This window comes from Semicossyphus pulcher, unplaced genomic scaffold, assembly GCF_022749685.1.
Source record: "Semicossyphus pulcher isolate SPU_LCO1_2020_fin unplaced genomic scaffold, fSemPul1.0.p SCAF_4, whole genome shotgun sequence".
Classification (NCBI taxonomy): Eukaryota; Metazoa; Chordata; class Actinopteri; order Labriformes; family Labridae; genus Semicossyphus; species Semicossyphus pulcher.
The window spans coordinates 32666163-32688817 of record NW_027211715.1 but is presented as its reverse complement, the minus strand read 5'-3'; the positions used below and the strand labels follow the sequence as shown (position 1 = coordinate 32688817).

The window sequence follows — 22655 nt, the reverse complement described above, 5'->3', positions numbered from 1 at the left end:
TTCATTCAGTTTTATTTGCTACGTATGGATCGTATCCTAGATTACATTTAGGCTGCAGACTCACCAGATTTCATGCACTCGCTTTAGGTATTATCTACGGAAGCCCGATGTGGACCATTTTATTTACTCCAATTTCAAAGGATTTTCTGTGGCGTAAAGACACGTTAAAAAATTCAGATGGTCTCTGTTCCCATTGCCAGTGAAGTAATCTCCTGTCGGTCTCTTTTCTGCGGCATCACCTTCTGACGTCACAAACGCGCCGGAGACGGGGTTAGTAACCAGTGAAGATGTTTCAGTGGTTAGGTCTTTATTGTATCTATTACTCATTCAGTCTGTTTATCTAACCCGGCGCCGACAAATTTGGAACGATGTTCGAACGCTGCTTGGGCTGAGACAGGTTGAATTTGTAGTTGAGATGACGAGGAGTCGCGGAAGTTACGGATGGAGCATAGCATCGCGCCGGAGAGGGGGCGGAGATTGACGTGTCGATACAGGTTTTGTGTTCCCATCAATGCCAACTCTACTGCAGAGTCATTTGACCCGGGTCTGAATGCTGATTGTAATCTTCCCACAAAGCAAAAACGCAGAGTGTTAGCGAGTGTTGACGTTAGCGTTTTTTTTGACCAGTGGGAAAGGGGCTTAAGTGGAGAGCTCAAGAAAATAACTAGAAATGATTTGTTATCACAGGAAAACAGAGTAATTAAAATGTATGGATGCATGTCCGCTTAGGGCTTCCGTAGTTATCGGACCATATGGTTATTAAATGTTATCACAACTGTACTGCTGTTCAGACAGGACCTAATACATCTACCAGAGGCCTGAAGGTGCACACACACTATTGTTAGATCGTTTCAGCTAAAATATGAGACTTCACGGGACCTAGGTAGGAAGTCAGTTTTCTGTTGCTTGTCTTACAGATTAAACAATGTAGATTTAAACTCTCAAAAGGACTTTAAGTATGATGGTATCCGCTAAAGCATACTGTGACCAGCTGTGTTCGTGTCGTCCAGTGAAAAACCCCAAATAACGGTGCTGTCAACACAACCCATGGCACGTAGCATGTTAAATGTCTGTTTTTCTATGAAGTGATACTGTATGCAGGTCATGACGTGGCCAGTGAGTGCGTCGCGTGCCGATGGTATAGCTCACATATGAATGCAGCGTATGTTGACAGCAAGAAAATTTGCTGCTGGAATCACATGTGGAGGAAGGAAACAAATAAATCTGTCCGGATCCTTTCGGTCCCACAAAACCACAAATTATAAAGTGCATTGTGCCAGTGTTGCTGAGCGCCGTCGTCGACTTTTGGTTTCCAATCAGTGATTTACGGCCTGAAGTTTGCTGCATTGTGGGAATGCAACGCAGAGGAATGTCGACTGAGACGCTGCGAAGAAGGACGGATTAATAACAAGACAGTATCAGTTTCTCTGAGGCGGATGATTTGTAAGATGAAGACAAGATCGTTGAGTAAGAAAAAAAGTTCTCTTTTTGCAGTTCGCTGAGACTGCAACGCAGACGGGCTGAACATGTGGTTTGAGGAATGAGATATGCAGGTTTTTGCCAGCAGTTGTTTGATTCTGTCTTCTTTATCTGTTTCATCATACCCAAACTGTCCGCAGGCAAATTACAACACACTCTGTTTTCACTGTTCAAGCTTGAAATCTGAAGGATCCCAACGGATATGCAGCACAAGGTGTAATGCCCTGATTGGTTGATCTTTACCACATGCTGTCTCTTCTGCATTGCATGATATCTGATCAGGCAAAAATGTCCTCAATCCTGCGGATGTCACATCCAATTTAGGCTGTTTATATGTTGACTGAAGACCGGTTTAGGAGCTATCTTTAACAGCACACCGGGATGAACACTCGCGCCTATACTGCACTATCACAAAGAGAGCACAGTTTCCCAATAGACTCTTTTTGCTGAATTTGTTTTAACGGTGAGGGCGCTTTAGGTAAATCAGAAACTGCACGGAGGGGCCGATAATAAACAAGCCAAAGGTCAGGAGCAGAATATTACAGGCCAAGAGAGGGAAAAAGTCAAGTAATAAGAAAACTAATCTTGGCTGTAGACGTTTTCTTGCTACTCCGGGGGTGTTTCCTTACACTCTGCTTGTTTTTCATAATGCAGTCTCAACACTTTTTCTGCTTCTGTGGTGGAAATCACACAATGGCTGATACTGATTGCTTTATTTTCTCAGTGTGTACCCCCCTCTCGCGTTTGTTATTGCAGAACAGGAGGATATGCCGTGTTCAGGGGGGCGATGCTGAGCCCGCAGAATCTGAACATTTTCATTCTAATAATTTTGAAATCCGGTGGGGTCGAATGTGGACGAATACAGGAGGGAAGGTGCAGGGGTCTGGATGCTTGCCACTGATGAGGGAGGGCTACCAGGTCTGCTCAGGGTATGTGAAAGGTGAGCACCACCTCTGAAGCTATTTGGGCTGAAGGGTCAAGTATGCAGTCTGGTCTGCACGTGCCCGGTGGCAGTGGCTGAGGTTCTGACTGACATCCGAACACTGCAGCTTCTGCAACCCAGAACAGTAAAGGATACCTCCCAGCACCGACCATGTGGTCGCGATCAGACACGCACACACACACACACACACACACACACACACACACACACACACACACACATACACACACACAGGTTATATGCAAAGAAATTATTATTCTAGTGGGTTAATATGGAGGCCACCTACACACCTGCCCAGAGGAATGTATTATCAGTACTAAATGTGGGGGGTACTGCCAATGGCATTCACTTACATACCATTGATGGCAGCAGGGGATGTGGCCAGTGGTGTGGAAACCTGCAGAGGTTTAAAAAACAGTCAACGCAGAAGAACCCTGCCCTGCTTATTCCACTTAAACTCTCTCTATGCTGGAAATCTACATGTGCATCATATCTGTGACATTAAATAATATTTATATTACTGAGAGTGAAATATAACCAACACTTTAAGCTGCATGCCATCTGCAGCTCTCCTTTTACAAGAGGCCACATTTCCAGATGGAAACAAACACCTTTGTCTGTTTTCTCAGAACACAGAGAGAGCATGAACAGCGCTCAGTAAATTATTGTAAGGGATTAAAAGAGTTGAGTGTTTGAGCAGCTCTCTCCTCAGGTTGGATGTAGCGGTCCCTCATATCGGGGCTCTCCGTTTACATTATTCATACGGAGGAGGGTGTGACTTGTTGGCTCTTTTTCCGCCTGTATAAAACGAGAAGTTCGCGTAAAAGAAATTACAGATGGAGAAGGCTAGCCGGCTCGCTGTGTCACAGAGAGTCCCCTTAAGCCTACGTGACAACTCACATACTGTCCCTTTGTGACCAGCTTAATCGGCAGAATGCCCGGTCTCTGTGTGCTTTGTCTGGCCGCCGCGCTGGCTGCGTTCGCCCGGCTCGCCGGCACCGTGGGGCCGGTTGTCCGATGCGAGCCGTGCGACGACGGGGCGCTCCTGCTGTGCAAGCCGCTGCCGAAGGACTGCGCGGAGCGAGTGAGGGAGCCCGGCTGTGGCTGCTGCATGACGTGCGCCCTCGGTGAGGGACAGGCTTGTGGAGTGTACACGGCGCGCTGTGGCTCCGGCTTGACCTGCCAGCACCAGCCGGGGGAGAGCCGACCCCTGCAAGCTCTGCTGGAGGGACGGGGAGTGTGCTCCAGCGCCGCGTCCAAAAAGCTTAACAGCATTCTCATACCGGCGCAAAAACAAGGTAAGAAGCGGTGTTTTTATTTTTGCTTTTTCTGCTTTCTGGATACAGCGTTGTTTTTGTGCGTGTGTGTTATGACAGGCGCTCTCCCCATGAGGTGTTGATCTTTGCTGACCAGGTCAGGGGAGCTCCCTGCTCGTGGAAACAGCGATCGAGTGCGTTGTGTTGGTGGATGGTGGATGGGATAAAGATGCTTAGAATTATCTACCGGACATTTAAGGCACGAAGAAACATCTGTCAAATCTATTCCTGGGCTTTTTTGCAGCCTGCCACATTGTTCAACTCTATTTCTCGCCGTGGGGTATTAGAGGAGAGGGTTGACATTGCGCAGGGATGTGCTCGCATTGGCGAAACAAATCCCATAGGCTCCTGAAAGTTTAAGTGGATAACACCAGCTATGGGCTGGAGCTTTACGCAGCAATTAATCGTTGCTTTCCCACCAGGCGGATACTTTTTCCATGCGCGCACAGCTTTGGAACTTCATGCGTAAAATGCAAAATCTAATTTAACAAATTAAAAGGTTGTCCACTGGGGTTTGCAGATAGTTTGTTTTCAGAAAAGTACAACACTGCTCAATGTCTCCTCAACACACACACACATACACACACACACACACACACACACACACACACGCACACAGACACAGAGCCTGGCTCCCTCAAACCAATAGTTAAGGAATGCCACATACATACTATAAGTATACAGTATTTAGCTGAGGCTGAGCGCAGACCATGTCCTTGTCTTCTGTAATGTCCTTATTTTCCTTCAAGTAAAGCTCAGGGATTTTTGTACACAGCATGAAAATATGTGCTGCTGCTTTCCTCGTCCAGGATGTGGGCCAAAACATCTCGAGTGTGTGGCAAAGAGGGGGGATCATTTCTCTGAGTTCCTTATAAGCAACCAACACATATACACTTGCAAGTCATCACCAAGGAGCCCAATCTGCACATTTCCTCATTACATGCTTGTATCTCCGCTCATACTGAGAGACCTTATGTCCTCATGGTGTTTTGTGTGAATGGATGCACGCTGCTCACACTGGTGAAACGGCACACATGCCACCTACATGTGAATACACACTGTTGTGTGTTTAGGCACCGCTGACGTCAGGCCTCCAGGAGCCTCTGTGTGTGTTTTCTTCTTCCTGGTTATTTGGTTTGGCCACAGTAATGTGTGTGGTGTGCAAGCGCTAAGCAGTCACATTGTCATACACACACAAACACTCCAACACATGCTTATTCATCCACCATCGACCATTACCTTGCATAAACAGTTTTGCTCTTCTTACTTTTCCACTTCCTGTCACTTAACTTGTGTTTTTCTCTGTTTACCTTTCTTCCTGTTATTGTATTGCTAATTAAAGACTCTGATTTAAGATCAACATAACTTTATTTTCACTGTGGGAGCAAAGAGATGCATCTTACAGCTCCTCTCAGGGTTGTAAAGTAGATAACCATTAATAACATCAGCGAGATGGGTATTAGTGCATGCTTCTTTGCAGTATCCCCACTATTGGAGATGGAGGAGAAAAAAAAGGTGGGAAATGATCCCAGGCGCCCCTATGGGTCACAATGTGTAAGTGCAGCCCAGTGGTTTCCACCGCCATCAGTCCCCAGCTCCACAGCAGCTTCTCCTCCCAGACATTAACAAGCTCCCCTCAACCGCAGTTTGTGCTGTTTACCCCTGTGCCATTATACAAACAAATTGCGTAATGTGTTTATCTAGAACGCCCCAGACTTCCTTGAAAGGTTATATAAAAGTTTATATTGACAATAAAAATTAATGCTTGCAGGAATCTTACAGAGGGCTCCATCATTTTGGACATTTATGCTTTTTTTTGTCTGCAGAGTTCAGAAAAGCGTGAGAAAGTTGTATCAGGTTAAAGAGCATCTGCTGCCTTCCAACTGGGTCTTGTTCCAGTTGATGCTGTTGTTGACGTCCTTGTTGTTCTAAGTTGTGGAGAGTCTGGGAGACTGTGGAGCCCCACCACGTCACTAATTGATCAGGTGGTCACGGAGAAAGGGGTGGGCTGCCAGCCTGCCTGCCCACACGAACTACACCCCTCCATGCCCGTCCGCCGCCCTCACCGCAGCTCAGAACACAAAATCTGCTTCGAGTTAACGGTTTAAATGTGTTTGGGTGTGTGTTTGTGTGTGTGAGCCGCTGCATGTGTGTTCCTATAACTGTCCCTGTGCTTCTTCGGGACATCTTAGACGGTGGCCTTGTGGCGGGGTGGCCGAACGGGTGGCACATGACTAGTAGTTTAATCCTCTCCTATATCAGGGAGGAGTGTTTGGAGCCCCCTCCTCTCTTCCTCTCAGTCAGATGGTCCGTCTTTAACGGTTTGACAGGAATCTTTGCCAGCACCAAGGGCTATTAATATACCTGCTCCCTCATCTCCCACTTTACCTCTTACTGCCCTTCCCTCCTCCTCTTTAAGCCTCAATTCCCCATCAACACTCATAAACACATACACAACATGTTCTTCCTCACAGTGTCCTTAAAAAGTCTTGTTTACACTCAGTTCCTCTGCGGCTCTATCTCTTGGTCTGCATGCTGTGGAAATTTGTGGATATGAGATCGTCATGTTTCTGTTTATTACTTGGCTCCGTCTCCGGCTCCAAACAGCCCACAAAGCAATGAGCTAACGGTATTTTGTCCCTTTTAAACAGGCCTCTGTTCGACAGTGCAGAGTTCTCTGTTGGATTAAGAGAAGCAGGCACTCATCATCCTGTATTACAATGTTTTCACCAGATTTGTGAACTTAAACAACTCAGGGATTCTGATTCGTAGTTTGAGGGCAAAGTTAGTGGAAAAATAAATGATGATATTTAGAGCTGATTGCCTGTTTTTGTATCACTTGTGAAAAAGAACTCGACTCAATTCATACTTATTGTAGAATATAATTAAATCATTAAACCTCTGAAAACTAAAAGAGCGGCAATTTTACTACTTTTTCCATTGCTTACCACCATCTAAGACCAGGTCTAACTTAAGAACCACTATCTTTATACCCGTCAAACTTGGACCAGATAATCAACAATACTCCAGAGATAGATATTCAACCACTTTCACCCTTAATCTCTGAATGGGAAGCAACAAATTGGAAACCACTTGTTGTGTTGTTCAAGCAGTCTAATTGAAAACTGACACGTTTCCTTTACCCCGACAGAGAACGCTGGAAATCAGGTAGAAGAAGGCTGTGCCAACGCGACCGCGGCGGTCACCGTGTTGCCTGGCGTGGGGACAGTGAAGGGCGGACACAGTCGAGGGTCGATGGACACCAGACCACAACTGCACAACAAGCTGATTCAGAAAGATCAGAACAGGAAGACTCAGAGCTACAAGGTGGAATCAGTGTCAGGAGGAGCCAACATGGACATGCACAACTTCTCCCTGGAGAGCAAGAGGGAGACTGAGTATGTAAGTTACATGCGGAGGAATGTCTATTAAAATATCTGTTTAAAGAGGGGGTATTATGCTGTTCCGAGTTTTAAGAAATATATATAATGTTACAATGTTGGATGTCCAGAATAAACGTGGGTAAGGTTTCAGATCTGTAGGTAAAATTGTGTTGGAGTAATGTCCAGGCTTCTCACCTCCGTCTGCAGGCTGCTGAGAACGCCAGGTTTCACACTGTTTTTTCTACACGCTCCACTTTGTGACGTCACTGTAGGCTTCGGAGAGCTGGCCAATCAGAAAAAAGTGATCTTATAGGGGCGGGGTTTCTTAAAGGGACAGAGCTGACTGAGTCGTTTCAGGCAGAGGCTGTATGAGGAGGGTTTTTTTAACTGTAAATTATGGTAAGCTACTGCACAGGTATCACAGAGTGAAATATGAAGCTTGAAATTAGCGTAATATCTCCCCTTTAAAATCTTAAAGAGTTCATATTTGGAGGTAAAATTGTTACAGTATAGGTTCATTAAAGTAATAATCTGGAAGATTTTCATTTAAATAAACGTCTGTCACTGTCACTGAATGAGGTAACACAATGGTGAGTAAGCCTATGGCCCACTGATGAAAGCCTTTGCATTTGCAGTATAAAGTATTATTACAGACTGGGTGTCTGTGGCGACATTTGCGGAAAAAGTCCCAAACAGTTAGTGACGCGTTTTCCATCAGCCAGAAGTGGTTGGTCTGCCAGAGAGGGTAGGCGGAGCTAAGCGGCTGCTTTTCCGCTCTCTGCAAGTGTTGCGAGTAAACAGTAATCTACTATGGCTGAACAAACAAAGAAAAGATGGATGACTGCAGATACAACTTCAACAAGAAGTGAAAATCCAAAGAAACAGAAACAAACTCGACGCTCAGATGAAGCAAACAGTCTGAAAAGGAAAGCGACCGTCAGCCAGGAAAATCAAGAGTTACAACCGGAGCCAACCGTGGACGTCTGGTTAAATTGGGAAGTGTCCTCCCGATATTACGGTACATCGCCATTAGGGGACGCCCAAGAGAAGAAAATGTAAATCTTCGAGATTGTCAGTTTAAGACGGATGTTTAATGTGACACAATTACAACTCTATCTGAAAATCAGCTTCCTGTTAACTTTGGTACAATAGAGACAGAGTGTGACACATCATAGTCTGTAATCTCTTATTGTCAGTGTCCACTTGTGTGTTCTCAAAGACTCATTCTTTTGTTTCTGATGCTTATGAAAACACAGTTCTTGGTTCGTTACCCTGTTGGTCAAGCATCGTTACACTCAACAGCTTTTAGATACCTTCTGTTGTTTGCTAGCAAATATAAGCACCTAGCAGGCAAGTAAAAATGAATAAAAGTGGCCACTCAAACTGAAATGATAACACCACATACACAGGAAGTTAAAGCTGGTCTGTTTTTGAGAGACTGGAGGTTGATGCTGATCCATGCGCTGCACTGTGTGACTGCATTCTTTGGAGACCGTCTTTATGAACCTCTGCTGTTGAAGTTTAAAGCTTTTCTGGTGTTATCATATTTCGCATTCCCCCACTTAAAGGTTCCCTGTGGTGTTTTATAAGATCCCTTGTGTTAATATTCAGCAATACTTGAGAGACTGTGTCTCCTTAGAGGTGCACAAGTTTCCAAGGCTGTCTTTTAGAAATTGTCAGGAGCCAATGTGAACGTTAAAACAAACACATCTTTAAAACGTTTTCAGCGCTCTGTTGACACTGTCTTAGTCTATTAATTACTGCCAACTCTGTTGTATCCTTTTTTCCTCTAATTACAACAAAGCTATGTTCAGAGACATCATCACCATGTGCCATTGGAAGACAGCAGTCTGCAACTTTTTAAACATTTTTGGGTGTTTCTTTGCCTTTATTAGAGAGCTGAAAGATAGGAACTCAACGGAGAGAGAGAGATGCCTCACTAGGACGCATTCACTCCACAGGTTGATTCTATTTTAACAAAGACTCCACCCACTCATTAGCTCTCATAGTATAAGCCGAGAACTCATCAGTGATATCACCTGCTAAGTTAACTTGTTGGACTAAAACCTTGCAGACTAACTCCCCATGGCACATGGATGGCCACCCCTGCCTGTGCAGTCATGCTAGCATGCATATTGCTGTCAGCCTGTGGTGGGTGGTGAGAATGAGCAGCCTCACGCACTTGCAAGGAAAACACAAGATCCAAACAGAACGGGTTGGGTCTCATCAAAACATTGATCCGCAGAGCAATTTGTGCACAAACACTCCACAGGGTTCCTTTCAGTTATCTGCTATCATTCAAACAGCATAATGTTTGATTACATGCAGTGAGCCAACATTATGCAAGAGAAGGTACCACTTTTACAGAGAGCTGACATCTAATTTTGGAACAACCTCTTCAAACTGGAGCTGACAGGGAGATTGTCACTGTTACTGTTACAGAAAAACATTTAGATTCTGTTTAATCTCAAAGGTTACAAAATCTTTTTGGGGCTTTGCAAACATTTTTTGTTATTGTGACGATGCAGGCATGGAAATTACAACCATTGTCTGTTTTATTGTCTATAAGCAAAATAAAGCCTTGAGGGCGGTCCACACCACGAAATAACTATAATAGTGAATCGTTTTAATTTGATTTAAGGTATTATTGAGTCAGCTGCAGGACAACTTCAGCATCGACGGTGGCGACAGATGTTTTTTTATTACTTCCAGAGTGATTTGATAAACAACAGAAACACTGAAAGCCAATCAAAATCCATCGTGATTTTAAAGTGCTAATCTCGAACATTTCAGTCTCGTTCTCTTCGGCGGCATCTATGGCGATAAACGATAATTACAGGAGCACGCTTCCCAGATATCCAGACAGTGCTGCATGTGTGACGTCCACGGTTGGCTCCGGTTGTAACTCCTGATTTTCCTGGCTGACGGTCGCTTTCCTTTTCAGACTGTTTGCTTCATCTGAGCGTCGAGTTTGTTTCTTCTTCTTTGGATTTTCACTTCTTGTTGAAGTTGTATCTGTAGTCATCCATCTTTTCTTTGTTTGCTCAGCCATAGTAGATTACTGTTTACTCGCAACACTTGCAGAGAGCGGAAAAGCAGCCGCTTAGCTCCGCCTACCCTCTCTGGCAGACCAACCACTGCTGGCTGATGGAAAACGCGTCACTAACTGGGCGCTGCTTGTGATTTTTTTCTGTGAACGTTGCCACAGACATCCAGTCTGTAATACTGCAAATGCAAAGGCTTTCATTAGTGGGCCATAGGCTCAATCACCATTGTGACCAAATGTTCTTCAGTGCTTATAGTGTCTCTGAAGTTTGTTTTGACCTGTCTGACCATCACTTGGAAACCATCAGATTTATTGTTGAAAACAAAAGTGTGAATAAAATGAGTCCTCAGAAGATGACAGGGATCGTAACTGGGTGTCCGAGTTTCCTTACTCCTTTTTATCTTATCATGAACTAATATCCCTCTTATGTTTCTCTGCACATATTTACATAACGCTATTGTTAATTAATGGGGATGCTCACATTGTTATAATCACTGATTGTGATGTGTGCGGCTCTTAATAGATGTACCACTTTCAAACTACTTGATGGGAAATTAGGGGTTCAGGAACTTGAGACTTTGATGTTCACCATAAACGTATAATTGCATGATCACTCCTCATGTTCTTCGTGTTTGTGATTGTGTAAGGATGAGTGTGTAATATTTGTGTCGTCGGGGTGTGTTTGCCGTGTTGCTAGGGGCCGTGTCGGCGGGAGATGGAGAGCATCCTGAGCAGCCTTAAAATCAGCAACGTGCTCAACCCGAGAGGTTTCCGCATACCCAACTGTGACAGGAAGGGCTTCTACAAGAAAAAACAGGTGAATGGCTCTCCCTGCTGTCCTTCTTTTTTTCTCTCACACACACACACACTCACACACACACACACCTGCAGACATGCAAATAGACCCACCACATGCCTGAACACTACCAAAGAATCTTCAGCGACTCATCCCACCCACTCACACATCCACAATCCCCCTTTTTTCTGCTACTCAGGTTGCCTTGACAGCCACATCAACACTATATTATCAGAATGGCTAATAAGCATGTATTACTCCGGTAAATGCACTGCAGCCGGCTGACTCATGCCTCACAGGAAATGAAGTCGGTCAGGTGTGTTTGTGGGTGTGCGGTGTGGGAGAGTGTGGGGGGTAGGGAGGTAAGAATGTGGTCTGGGAGTGTGTGTGGCACGGTAGATGTGGCGGCAGGGGAGTGTATGTATGGCGCTTGTTTGATGGCGGTAGTTTTGGTGAGGGTGTGTAGGAGTGGGGTGCTGTTGGTGAGGTAAAAAAAACAAACAGGCTGTCACTGGTTTAGTTTTTCTTGTCCGTGGTGCAGCAGGCTGGGGCCACCCATACATAGCCTGCTCATTTGTAAGACGGGGAAGCTAAAATTTGTCAGGGTAGTTCGCTCGCTAACCTGAGGGGAGGAGGGGCGAGACAGGAAAGGTGGCGCTTTTGCCGAGGCATACGGCGTGTCAAATAAACACCAGCAGCCAATTTCCTGAGCATGATCGCCCTTATCGGAGGGATTCCACGGAGCTAGAGCCGTTCTGAGAAACGCATGAGTCATTTAAACCCCCCACCCCCCCCCACACACACACACAAGTACCATGAGTCAGAGACCAACTCAAGCCATAACACACACACACACACACACACACACACACACACACACACACACACACACACACACACACACACGCACACACGCACACAAACTCACAATCACCCTCAGATTCTTACCTCACTCTTTCCCCAAAGTCTCTTATTCTACTTTTATTAAAATCAGACTCTTCCTCTCTTTTCCTGGATTTGATCAACAAATATCTACCGGGAAAGCGTTTTGGTCTACGTGCGTGTGTGTGTGTGTGTGTGTGTGTGTGTGTGTGTGTGTGTGTGTGTGTGTGTGTGTGTGTGTGTGTGTGTGTGTGTGTGTGTGTGTGTGTGTGTGTGTAAATGTGTGTGTGTGTGTGTGTAAATGTGTGTGTGTGCAGCAGTGTGCCAGCCCTTGTCGCCCTTTTTCACAGAGAGCCGGTGGGGTGCAGGGTGTTGTGTGTTAAATCCATCCGAGGGGATGTGCCTTCACGGTGTGTTGCAGAGATTTATGACCGGAAGCACAGCGAAGAGGAGACCGTGTGAACCGTCTAGGGTGACAATACTGTGAAAAGAAGGGAGCAAGGGAGCGGGGGGAGGTGAGGGGGTGGAGGGGGAAGGATTGAGCAGAGGGAAAAGGGGCAAAACCATGCACATGATACACAAGCTGTCTCAGTGTCGTAAAATGAAACCCCAACCCAAATCTTTTAATATGAAACAGTCACGAACTGCTGAAAGGTGTCCGATAAAAGCTGGAAGTTTCACCTTTCATACGGAAATTAAATCAGGAACTAACAGAGCTTCAAAATCACGTACGTCCACAAATGAAGGATCAGCAGGAACTAAATTAAGAAGTATACATCCGTCCCTTTTGTGCGTTCCTGTTTGTGTTTTTACAGGTCACATACGGCCAGTTGGACACATGACAGATGAAAAAGTGATAGTTAAATTTTTATTGCAATGGGTTATTCTCCGTGGCAGAACTACTATTGTCCTTCCATCCCAATCACACACCAGTGCTCTGAGAAAAAAGAGGAAATGTAAGTATCTGTAATAAGCCTGTTCAATCCTTTGCTCTCTGCCCCTGCAAGCACCGAGCCTTTAGCATGCTAAAGCTAGCAACAGTGGTCGTTGGAAACAGAAAGCAATGACAACAATGAGATGAGCATCTCTCCCCAACTCTCTCTGGTGCACCTGAGGAAGTGGACATTCATGTGTTTATGAAGGAGCGGCTTCGGCATTTTTTCGGTTGGATTCTTTTAAAATTGAGTTTTCAGTGGTCTCTCCAAAGATGCAGTGGTGGAAAGAGGAGATCTTCTGAGCTTCTCCTGTTTGTTTTAAATGCTTGTTTCTAGCATTAAGCTAGACAGCCTTGTTAAATCCCTTTCCAAATCCAAATGCCGATAATAGCAACAACCAGTTCTTGCTTTTTGTTTGAATGAGAACAGCACAGAATTTTAAGGAATGGAGGCATGTGTTTGATCTAGGACACCAGAGAATGTGATATTTAGTTCTGCAGGGAACCAGAAAGTATCGACATAAAGGGAAGGCCTTTTGGTGGCCGGGACAAAGACTGACAACAGGTTCAGCCCACTCGGTCCCACTCGGATTGTGTGTCCAGACATCAACAACCTATCTACATGGTTTGCTGCAGCAACGGCGTATTTCACAGAAGCAATGCAAGCTGGTAAAGCGGCTTACCAACGTTTGAAGCATGAGAAATGGAGATCCAGCATCTCGCCCTCTGAACAGAAGCACTGTCAATTCATGATGCAGAAGTCCTCCATCGCATCAGACAAAGTCGGTGACGTAGGAGGCTCGTGTACATATTTTTCTGCTCAGCCGTTTCTGATGCACTTCCAATGCCCTGGATCGGAAGTTTTTCCTTTATGTTGCATTGGGAATGATGCATGTCACGCTTCGAAATTCAGTTTGAGCGTCCAGACTGAGATGGACCTGTAGAAATCAGATTGGAAATCCATTTCAGATCACCTCCAAATGTTGTTTAGATTGTTTTTTGTTTGCTGAATAATCAAAAAAGGAGACAGATTTGGGCTGACGAGAGGAAGGAGACGCTGAAACAAAAAGTAGAAATCGTGCTTACCTTCTCGTCTCCACTTGATCACTTTGTAAGGTGGACAGGATCGTTGATTTCAGAGTTACAAAAAAGTGTTCCAGTCTCACTACTTGTGACTTCGAGGACCTTTGGAATCCAAAACAACGTCAACCAGAACTTCTGATCTCCTTGAAGGAATACCTACTCTGAAAAACCACTTTAAAGACAGGCGGCGAGTTTTGGTTGATTAGTCGTTGAACGGTTTTAAGGGTTAACTATCATGAGTAAGAAGTCACAAGGATATGTTGTTTTGTGTGTATGTTGCTGGTAATCTGAGTGCCCCAGCGCTGCAGGAGAAGTCTGAGAGTTACCTCGGCTACAGAGAAACCTATTTTTAGCAGCAGTTATATGAATTGGCCCAGTATCCCAGTTCAGGCCATGCATGCTCAACACTGACCCTCTCATTACACCCCTCAAAGTCTCTCTCTCCCACTGTCACTCTCAGGCTCTCTCTCTCTTATTCATCATTTCACCCACCCATCATTACCCCCATTGTGCCCTGCCTACAGTCATCCACCCGTCTTTTGTTCTGCCTGCCCGCTCCATCATTCTGTCCATCCTGCCCTTCCGCCCACCTGGCTTTTCCTTCCTTGTTTGGCCAGGAATCACCCCGCAGAGGGCTCGTGAATGGGACGACAGTGTCTGCGTCTCTTCTCTGTGTACTCTTTCAGAGTTTAGTGTGTGTGTTGAGAGGAAGAGGAGGAGGAGGAGGAAGAGGCAGTGGGTTAAGGATGTGAGCCAGGTGCCTGCGTACCCTTATCCCTCCTCCCTCCCTGGGTCCTGACAGAGCCAGGGCCCATAAGGGCTGACTTATTGAGCGTGACTCAGAAGGATCTGTGGAAACGTACACACCGACCACAATGGCTTTATAATAACTGGCCAACCTTCAGGGACCCAGACAGCTATTTTCACTCTGTCTCTCTCCCTCGTTCTCTTCCCTCCCTGGATTTCTAATCCACCTCGCCATCCTTCTTGCTGGGGGAGCCGGAGTCTTTTTGTTTGCTATGGCTGTTGCATAATGTTTATGGTCGAGTAAACTTTTATTGCTACTTGTGTTTCCGTCCTGATAATGAAACTATACTTAGTTTGAGAATGAAAACGTGTATTTTTCTACAAAACAAATTTGCATTTAACATAAGTGAATGACGTCTAAACGCAAGCAACTGTGAAGGGACTTAAAAATTAAAGTTACAGAGAATTTGGTCAAGCACCTGATAATGCTCTCTGCTGCACGGCTTCATGTAATGTGAACTTTATATCGGTATCAGGGAAACACTTGTGAACTAACCTGGCCTCATGGCAGTTTAGGAAAATGTCAAAGTCAAATTCTTCTAACTGACCTTAAATACATACGTAACATGACTGAACTTCTTTTATCATTTCATTGACGTACGTCTTTTTTGTTCACCTAACCAAACTGAAACCATTTTTTGGTAGTTTAAGGCACCAAAACGACTTTGTTAGTTTTGGCCTCAAAATTGCAGAAAAGCATGAATTGTGCTAAAATGACATGTCAACGTTTCCCTCTGGTGCTCTCGGGACACCAGCAGCAGCCTCCTGGGAGAAAGAGGAAGAGCTTTCCAGCAGAGAGCCAAGTGTGGTCTTGCCGACTGACACGAAATGCTGTCGTTTTGCTGGCACAAAGTATACGTCCAATTATAATTTGTACTGAGTGAAAAAATGGGAAATCGTGTCCTTCGACAAATTCTTTGTATAATAATCGTGTGTGTCTCTCACTAAAGTGAGGAGTTCGGTGCTGTTAGCCTGTTCAGCAGATTTATGATGGACGATGATGAAGGCAGAAAACATACTGTAGGGCTGGGTGTTGATAAAGATTTCTCAATTCGATTCCGATCCAATTCGATAACGACTTTTGTTAGGGGTATTTCAGTTACAATATCAACCTGATGCATTATCAAAATGTTTAATGTTTACAATAAGGATTGACCCCGAAGAAGTTACATCATGTACTTTTTATTTAACATGACCAACCACACAGCCGTCAACACAATTTTATGAATTAGACAGTTTATGAACTTTTTTTTCCAGTTTCAGATTTTTAGTCCGGCTCCTGATTTTGATTAAACGAACTAGGGTTCAACTTGTGCAAGATTAACAAAAACATCAGTGAAAAACTAACTTACATTTTCATGGACGCACACACGATAAAAAGAGTCCATCGACTGATGTCTCCGTAGGTGCAGTAAACAAGTCCGTGCATGTCTCCCTCACTGCCCTGTTTCGGGGGATGCACTGAGTAGTGCTGTGTTCAGGAGCGCCCAGAAACGTGAGTGCTCAGACCCATTTTTAGACTTATTTTTACAGATCGATCTCGGGATTTATGAATCGATGTTTGGTCATTCAAATGAGAATTGATTCAAATTGGAAAAATCGATTTTTTTAAACCCAAGTGTCTGTGCCTCATCTTTGGTACCAACGTTTCAGTCGATAAAAGAATCAACATGGGGCGCCAGCAGCAGTTACAGCAATGTGATGCAAGTAGCTCTTGGCCACTTCAACTTTTTCAAAGTAGCTCTCAAATGAAAAAAGGTTGGAGACCCCTGCTCTAAAATAATGTTCTTCACAAGTAAGTTTCAAATTGCTCTGGTTTACCCACGTTTAGGAAACCAAAAGGTTTTGTATGTAAAATACATGACATTGATGTTAATGAAATACTCAGCTGACATTTTTTTTTCTATTGATAAACAACTAAAAATATATATATATGTCCTCCTGTTTCCTCCATGTCACACCATCTCTTACTTCTACTATTGATTATTTAGGCTCCTGTTTTAAAGCTTGTGTGGCTCCATTCTTCAAACGCAAACACATTTTTCTCTGGAGCTGAATTCACTGAGACTCATTAACTAAATATTTTTAGAAAAAGTAATATCCTGCAGCTACTCCCAACACTGGAGAGCACATGCAAACACATACACAGATGCCCCCTCTTTCACACAAATACATATACATGTGTCCCTATACACACACACACACACACACACACACACACACACACACACACACACACACACACACACACACACACACTGCATTTTATGAGCTTATGTTTATCCTGTGGTCAGACCAGGCTCTTTTTAATGTCCGTGAAGCCCAGCAGCGCTGCTATTAGCTATAAAGACAGGCATCACAAGAGCACGCATTCATACGCACAACACACACCCCATAAAGGTAGCATTATGAATGTTCGGGGTGGATGAAAAGTGCTTTTTTAGTGACGGCCATGTGGACCACGCAGGGCCAGTGTAACGCTGAGAATATGGGGCACGAGGTCTGAGGTGACCTCTGAGCTGAGGTTTAGTCTCTGTGGTTCAGGGTGCTAGGATTAGTAAATGAGTACAACTCCAAAAACATGTTTTCATAATCAAATTCTCACCTCACTGCACTTGAAGACAGGTTTGTATTTTGCTTCTTCATAGCAGACGCAAACTATAGTCAGTTTTGGATGGATACTCAAAAAGCAACCCAGTTAACAAAAATCAAGAGAAACTTTAAAAACTAATATTGTTTGTGCAGCATGATTCACCTCTCCTCCTGGTTGTGTTTTAAATAGAGCCTGACCTATACATCATCTGGAACCTGTTGTACAGAAATACCAAATATAAGTATTTTAATAATGGTTCAGAAATGTTGACACTTTTGTTCACAGGTGTAAAATGAAATATTTATGTTTAAGTGTTCAGCTCACTACATATCATCGAAAGGAATTATTAAAGGGCCAGTTCGCCGATTTTCAACCTCAGTCCCATCATGCTATTATAAATAGCCATTATGGTAAAAAAAAATAATGCAAAAAAAAATGCTGCTTCTCCAATGGGCCCTGGAAAACTATAATCAGTAATGAAAAAGTGAAAGTGTAAGATCTAAGACTGTGAACATACACTGGGGATAAACTAGTGTTTCCAGCCATATTCACACGGGTTTGTAATATACAGTAGCTCCTTCTAATCAATAACATGTCATCTCTTTGCCTGTTGCTCATGGAAGAACGAGTTCTTCTTTTCATGCACTGATTCACATAGCTGAACTGAAACATTGTCTCTTATGCTAACCATGCTCGCGACACATTACACATGCGTATTTACCTCTCATAGAACATCTTCATTAGCCACTATCAATATGCTAAGAGTGGCTTCATACAGACCTTCCATTTGTAACTAGCATGGTTTGCATTTTAGCATAGTTTCCAAAGCGTAAACAGCTAGCTGCTAGCATCAAACGGACGCTGGATATTTGGCCATTTAGCCCATTTTCACTAAACTATGAATGTTTGAGACAGCGAATAAACAATTAGACAAACCAGGACTGAAAAAAGTTGCATAAACTGTTTGAGAAGTTTCTATTTTACACTGTTTTTATTCTTTTTTACACTCAGAAAGTAAACCATTGTTTGAATCAATGCTAGCCGCCATGAATCAAAGCACGCTTCGAACTAACTGGTTTTACTTTTCCGGCCTACAAGTGCTCAGCTGTGACCAAAAATGTAGGTATTTGGTGGATAATTACTTTAAGCTACTAGTTTATTAGTATTTTAGAAGTAAGCATTGCAGATTTAATTTTGTACAACAAAATAAGACAATGAAAACCTTCAGTCTGTCTTAGGTAGTTGTAAAGTGTCAGGAGGTGCAGTCCTCAGTGGACATGTGGCTGTCTTTGGCTCTCTAACTGTGTGCATGCGTGCATGCGTGCATGCGTGCGTGCGTGCATGCGTGTGTGTGTGTGTGTGTGTGTGTAGATTTAAGCAGTAAAGAAAGGATTGCTTGAGATGACTGCTAATAGTTCACAGATGAAAGAGACTGAGCGGAAATTCAAAGGTAGCCAAGCAACAGGGGAATGCACACATGCACACTTTGCTCTTCCTCTCCCTACCGCCTCTCCTTTGGCTTTTCAACCCTCCCATACACACACACACTTACACACACAGACACACACAGCAGGCAAATACAGGACTCCATCATCATTAACCAGAGCTGAGGAACACAATGTTAAGCTCCTCTCCGCGGTCTCGTCCACTGGGTCAGGGCTAAAATAGAAGCTGGCCGCAGCCTCAGACGATGGCACCGAGAAGGGGAATGGAGGGAGGAGAGGAGAGACAGAAAACAGAGTGAGACAGAAGAGGAGGAGGAGGAAGAGAGGTAGGTAGGTTGGAGGAAAACTGTGTTCCTCGAAAAGAATCCTTCGATGATGTTGCTGTGTGAGAACGGGGCGTGCTGGGCTGCGTACTTGCCCCCAGACTGCTGCAGTAGTTGTTGGTATTTTAATGGGCCTCTGTCTCTATAAAGCTGCCTTTGATCATGCACTCAGGCTGCACGTGGATGTCGACTACACCGGAAACAGACACCTGGTCACACTCTAAAGCCTGTCTGTCTGTCTGCCTCGGTGTCTGTCGCTGCGCGGTACAATGCAGTCCCACAAGTGTCAGGAGTGGTTTGTTTTTGATCGGCACTCCTCGGTATTTAAACTTCATCTCACATGACACTAAGATTTAAGTGCAGAATTTTTTGTCTGCTACTAATCCTGCATTGTTTACCTTAGACATGAAAGTTCTTATTCCTTCACAGCAACATGTGCATCTTGATATTACCAGATGTGCCTCAAAAACGAGTCATATTAGAATTTTATGATAAAGTTAGTCTGGGCAACTAAAACTAGTGGCTTAAGGAACTATTTATTAACATACAACACTTCATGACTGAACAGCACTTCTCTGCAGGGATTAAATGGCACAGAAGTGCAGTCAGTGTCGGCACCATCTTCAGAAGTCTCTCTTGTTCTGCAACAAACTGTACAAAATGAAACCACAAAGTTTTAACGTCTTTTTAAGTTAAAGTGTTTTTAAACTTTGGAAATAGACTAGCTGTTTTCTCCTGCTTCCAGTCGTTATGCTAAGCTAGGTTAATAGTTGTGGAGGTGCACCACTATACTTAACGTAACAATTAGGACGTAAAGCTGCCCGTGTGTTTCACTGTTATGAGTGTTGCAAGAGGCTGCCTCTCAGGAGAACAGAAATGTACTGTTGGTTGTTTAATGTATAGAAGGATTAAAGTCCTTTGCCAACAACCAGCATCTCAGTAATGATGTGAACACCTCTAAATACCGTGACAGCCACACACAGAGGCTTGAAACACTCCTGATAGACTGCATGTTCTGTACACTCCATCTTTGACTGCAGCAGCAGCGTGACAACCAGAGACGGACCGGCGTGTCTCAGCTGGCTGGTCACCCCGACGCTCTGTCACCCCTCCCCCGGGGAGAAATGTTGGGTTGGATGAGGATTATGCTGAGCCAGAGTTTAACCTGGCCCGACTGATTGTGCCGTTTCATGTGAACCCCAAATGGAGCTCATAAAGTTGCCACTCTACAAAGCGTGGCCCCCTGTGGGACATCTGATATTACTGCATACATGTGTGTGTGAGAACTTGTGTGCAAGCAGGTGGGGGGTATGTATACATACAGTACACTCAACTCTTGTTTGCTGATGTGTGTTTATGCGTGCACATGCACGTGTGCTCGTGCACGCTCGGGCCATAATCAGCTCCAGATGATTTTGAGTGTCTGCCAGCTTCCCAGAATAGCAGCGCTGGTTTCCTTGCAGCCCTCCAACTGGCCTTGGCAAATATTTTAGCAACTCCATGTTTACCTTCACACTCCTTCACTCTCACTCACTCAGAGCGTTCCTCATTCCCCTCTCTATAATAATCTGCTTTTTCATCGTTTACTCCCACTGGCCAGGAGCGCATAAGCCTGATAAATACAGCTCCTAGACGGGACAAACTCAGCAGCGTGCTGGTTGCACGTGGATGCCTGAGTGAAGCTTCCTGCTCTGATCTTCATACATTTATTACCGTCTTTCACGAGGCCAGCAGCTGCATCATCCACAGTGTTTATCTCTGATAGATTCTGCACATAAAAACCCTGCGACAGTTCCAGACAGCAGGGCATTCCTCCCCGTGATCGATGAGATGTTTGTCTCATGAGAGTTCTGCTGAGGCACGACTTGGCCTCCTGACAAGCATCCAAACTCTGAGAGCCAACAAAGAGACGGATCGTCTTATTATGATACACACATGCATGTTGGAGGTGGTGTTGATAAAGCTGTGTCAGGGTAATTCCTCACCTTGGAAACACTAATCTGTTTTCACAATGTGTCTCAAAGTGATAAGTCCTCGGACTCGTTCCAGTCTTTTCCTGCTGCAGTCTTGAAACTAAAGATGGAAGTGAGTGATGTTTGTCTGTGCCCTGCAATGCTTCCCGCTGGTGGCTGCACGCTTTAATCTTTAATAAAAGCAAACAAGCAGCAAACTAATTTAACTTTCTCTGCCCTCTCTTTGCAGTGCCGTCCATCCAAAGGAAGGAGGCGGGGCTACTGCTGGTGCGTGGACAAATATGGGCAGCCTCTACCCGGGTACGACGGCAGGGAGCGGGGCGAGACGCAGTGCTACAACCTGGAGAGCAAATGAGAGGACGCAGGGAGGACGTGGGGGGAGGGAGAGGGAGAAAGAGAGAAAGAAAGAGAGCCTACTTTGCTCTTGCATGTAGTTTAATGTAAACATTTGAAAGGGCTCTGGACCTTTGATTTCAGGTCCCATTTCTGTCAGAGAGTTAGGGAGAGAACAAGGGGAGGGAAGGGGAGGGGAGGGGATGGAGCACGGCCTCGCCGACAAGCCGAGCCTCCTGTCCATCACAGCTATCTGTCCCGTGCTTAGGGAACCTCTATCCTTTCTTAAAAAAAAAAACAAATAAGCTGAAAGCTGCGAGAGAAGGGGAAGAAAGAGAGAATCCTACCATCTGCACTATTCTATTAGCGAGAGAGGAAGGAGGGACTTTTCCACTCACTTTAAAGAGGACTTGTTTGTGACTGTGACCCGAAAAAAACGCACCACCACCGTTTCTATTGTGTGTGTCTGTCTGTGAGTCTGTGAGCCTGTGTGTGTGTGTGTGTGTGTGTGTGTGTGTGTGTGTGTGTGTGTGTGTGTGTGTGTGTGTGTGTGTGTGTGTGTGTGTGTGTGTGTGTGTGTGTGTGTGTGTGCGTGCGTGCGTGCGTGCGTGCGTGCGTGTGTGTGTGTGTGTGTGTGTGTGTGTCTTAATGTGTGAGCACCTGCATAACATATGTGTGCACAGCTGCATGTCTGTGCAAGATGGCATGCAAGATGGTGTGCGCTTTCCCAAAGGTGTTTATTTGTGTAAATACTGTATGTCACTAAGCTCAGTGTAGAGATGTCTGACTGCCCCTCCCCAGCCCTGCTCCATTAAACAATGCAGAAACATAAACACTCTCCGGCTCAGGGTCCATTTTGAAGTGAAGGATTATGGGATAGCAGGGCTTTGACTTCTTATCCAGGGCCATCCTCGCTGCCTCCCCCTTGCCCTGCTATTGGGAAGGGAATGGAGGCAGCCTGTGCAGATACAGTGCCTTAAAACCCGACCTGTCCATGCGTCCCTTTCTCCCTTTGCAGTGTCCTGGAAATCCACCTTTTCTTGTATCAAATACTCGTCCACTGCCGGCTCGAAATGTGGCTCTAGCTTAAACGTTCTCAGAAGACGGCAGCTGTAGTTAACCTAACAGCAACAGTAGATTTGAAGACACTTCTGAGACCACTGCTCCAGCATAATCAGTAAGCTATAGAGTTTCTCAAGTTACTCAAGCACGATAGTAAACTCATTGTTTCTGGCAGGATGAGTTGTTTGTGGTTTTTACCAGGTAGCAAGTGAAGTCTATAAATACAGACAGCTAAAAAGCCAACTGTGCTAGCAGTC

The 22655-nt window shown here is 44.8% G+C and overlaps 1 protein-coding gene across 1 annotated transcript; it reads left to right on the top strand.

Annotated features, from left to right (window-relative positions):
- The first annotated feature begins 3273 nt into the window (after window positions 1-3273).
- Window positions 3274-21366, top strand: igfbp3 (insulin-like growth factor binding protein 3). The gene is made up of 4 exons (XM_069679623.1): window positions 3274-3720; window positions 6890-7140; window positions 10865-10984; window positions 21233-21366. The coding sequence occupies exons 1-4, from the start codon at window positions 3357-3359 to the stop codon at window positions 21356-21358; spliced, it is 861 nt and encodes a 286-aa protein (XP_069535724.1). The 5' UTR covers window positions 3274-3356; the 3' UTR covers window positions 21359-21366.
- The last annotated feature ends 1289 nt before the right edge of the window (window positions 21367-22655 follow it).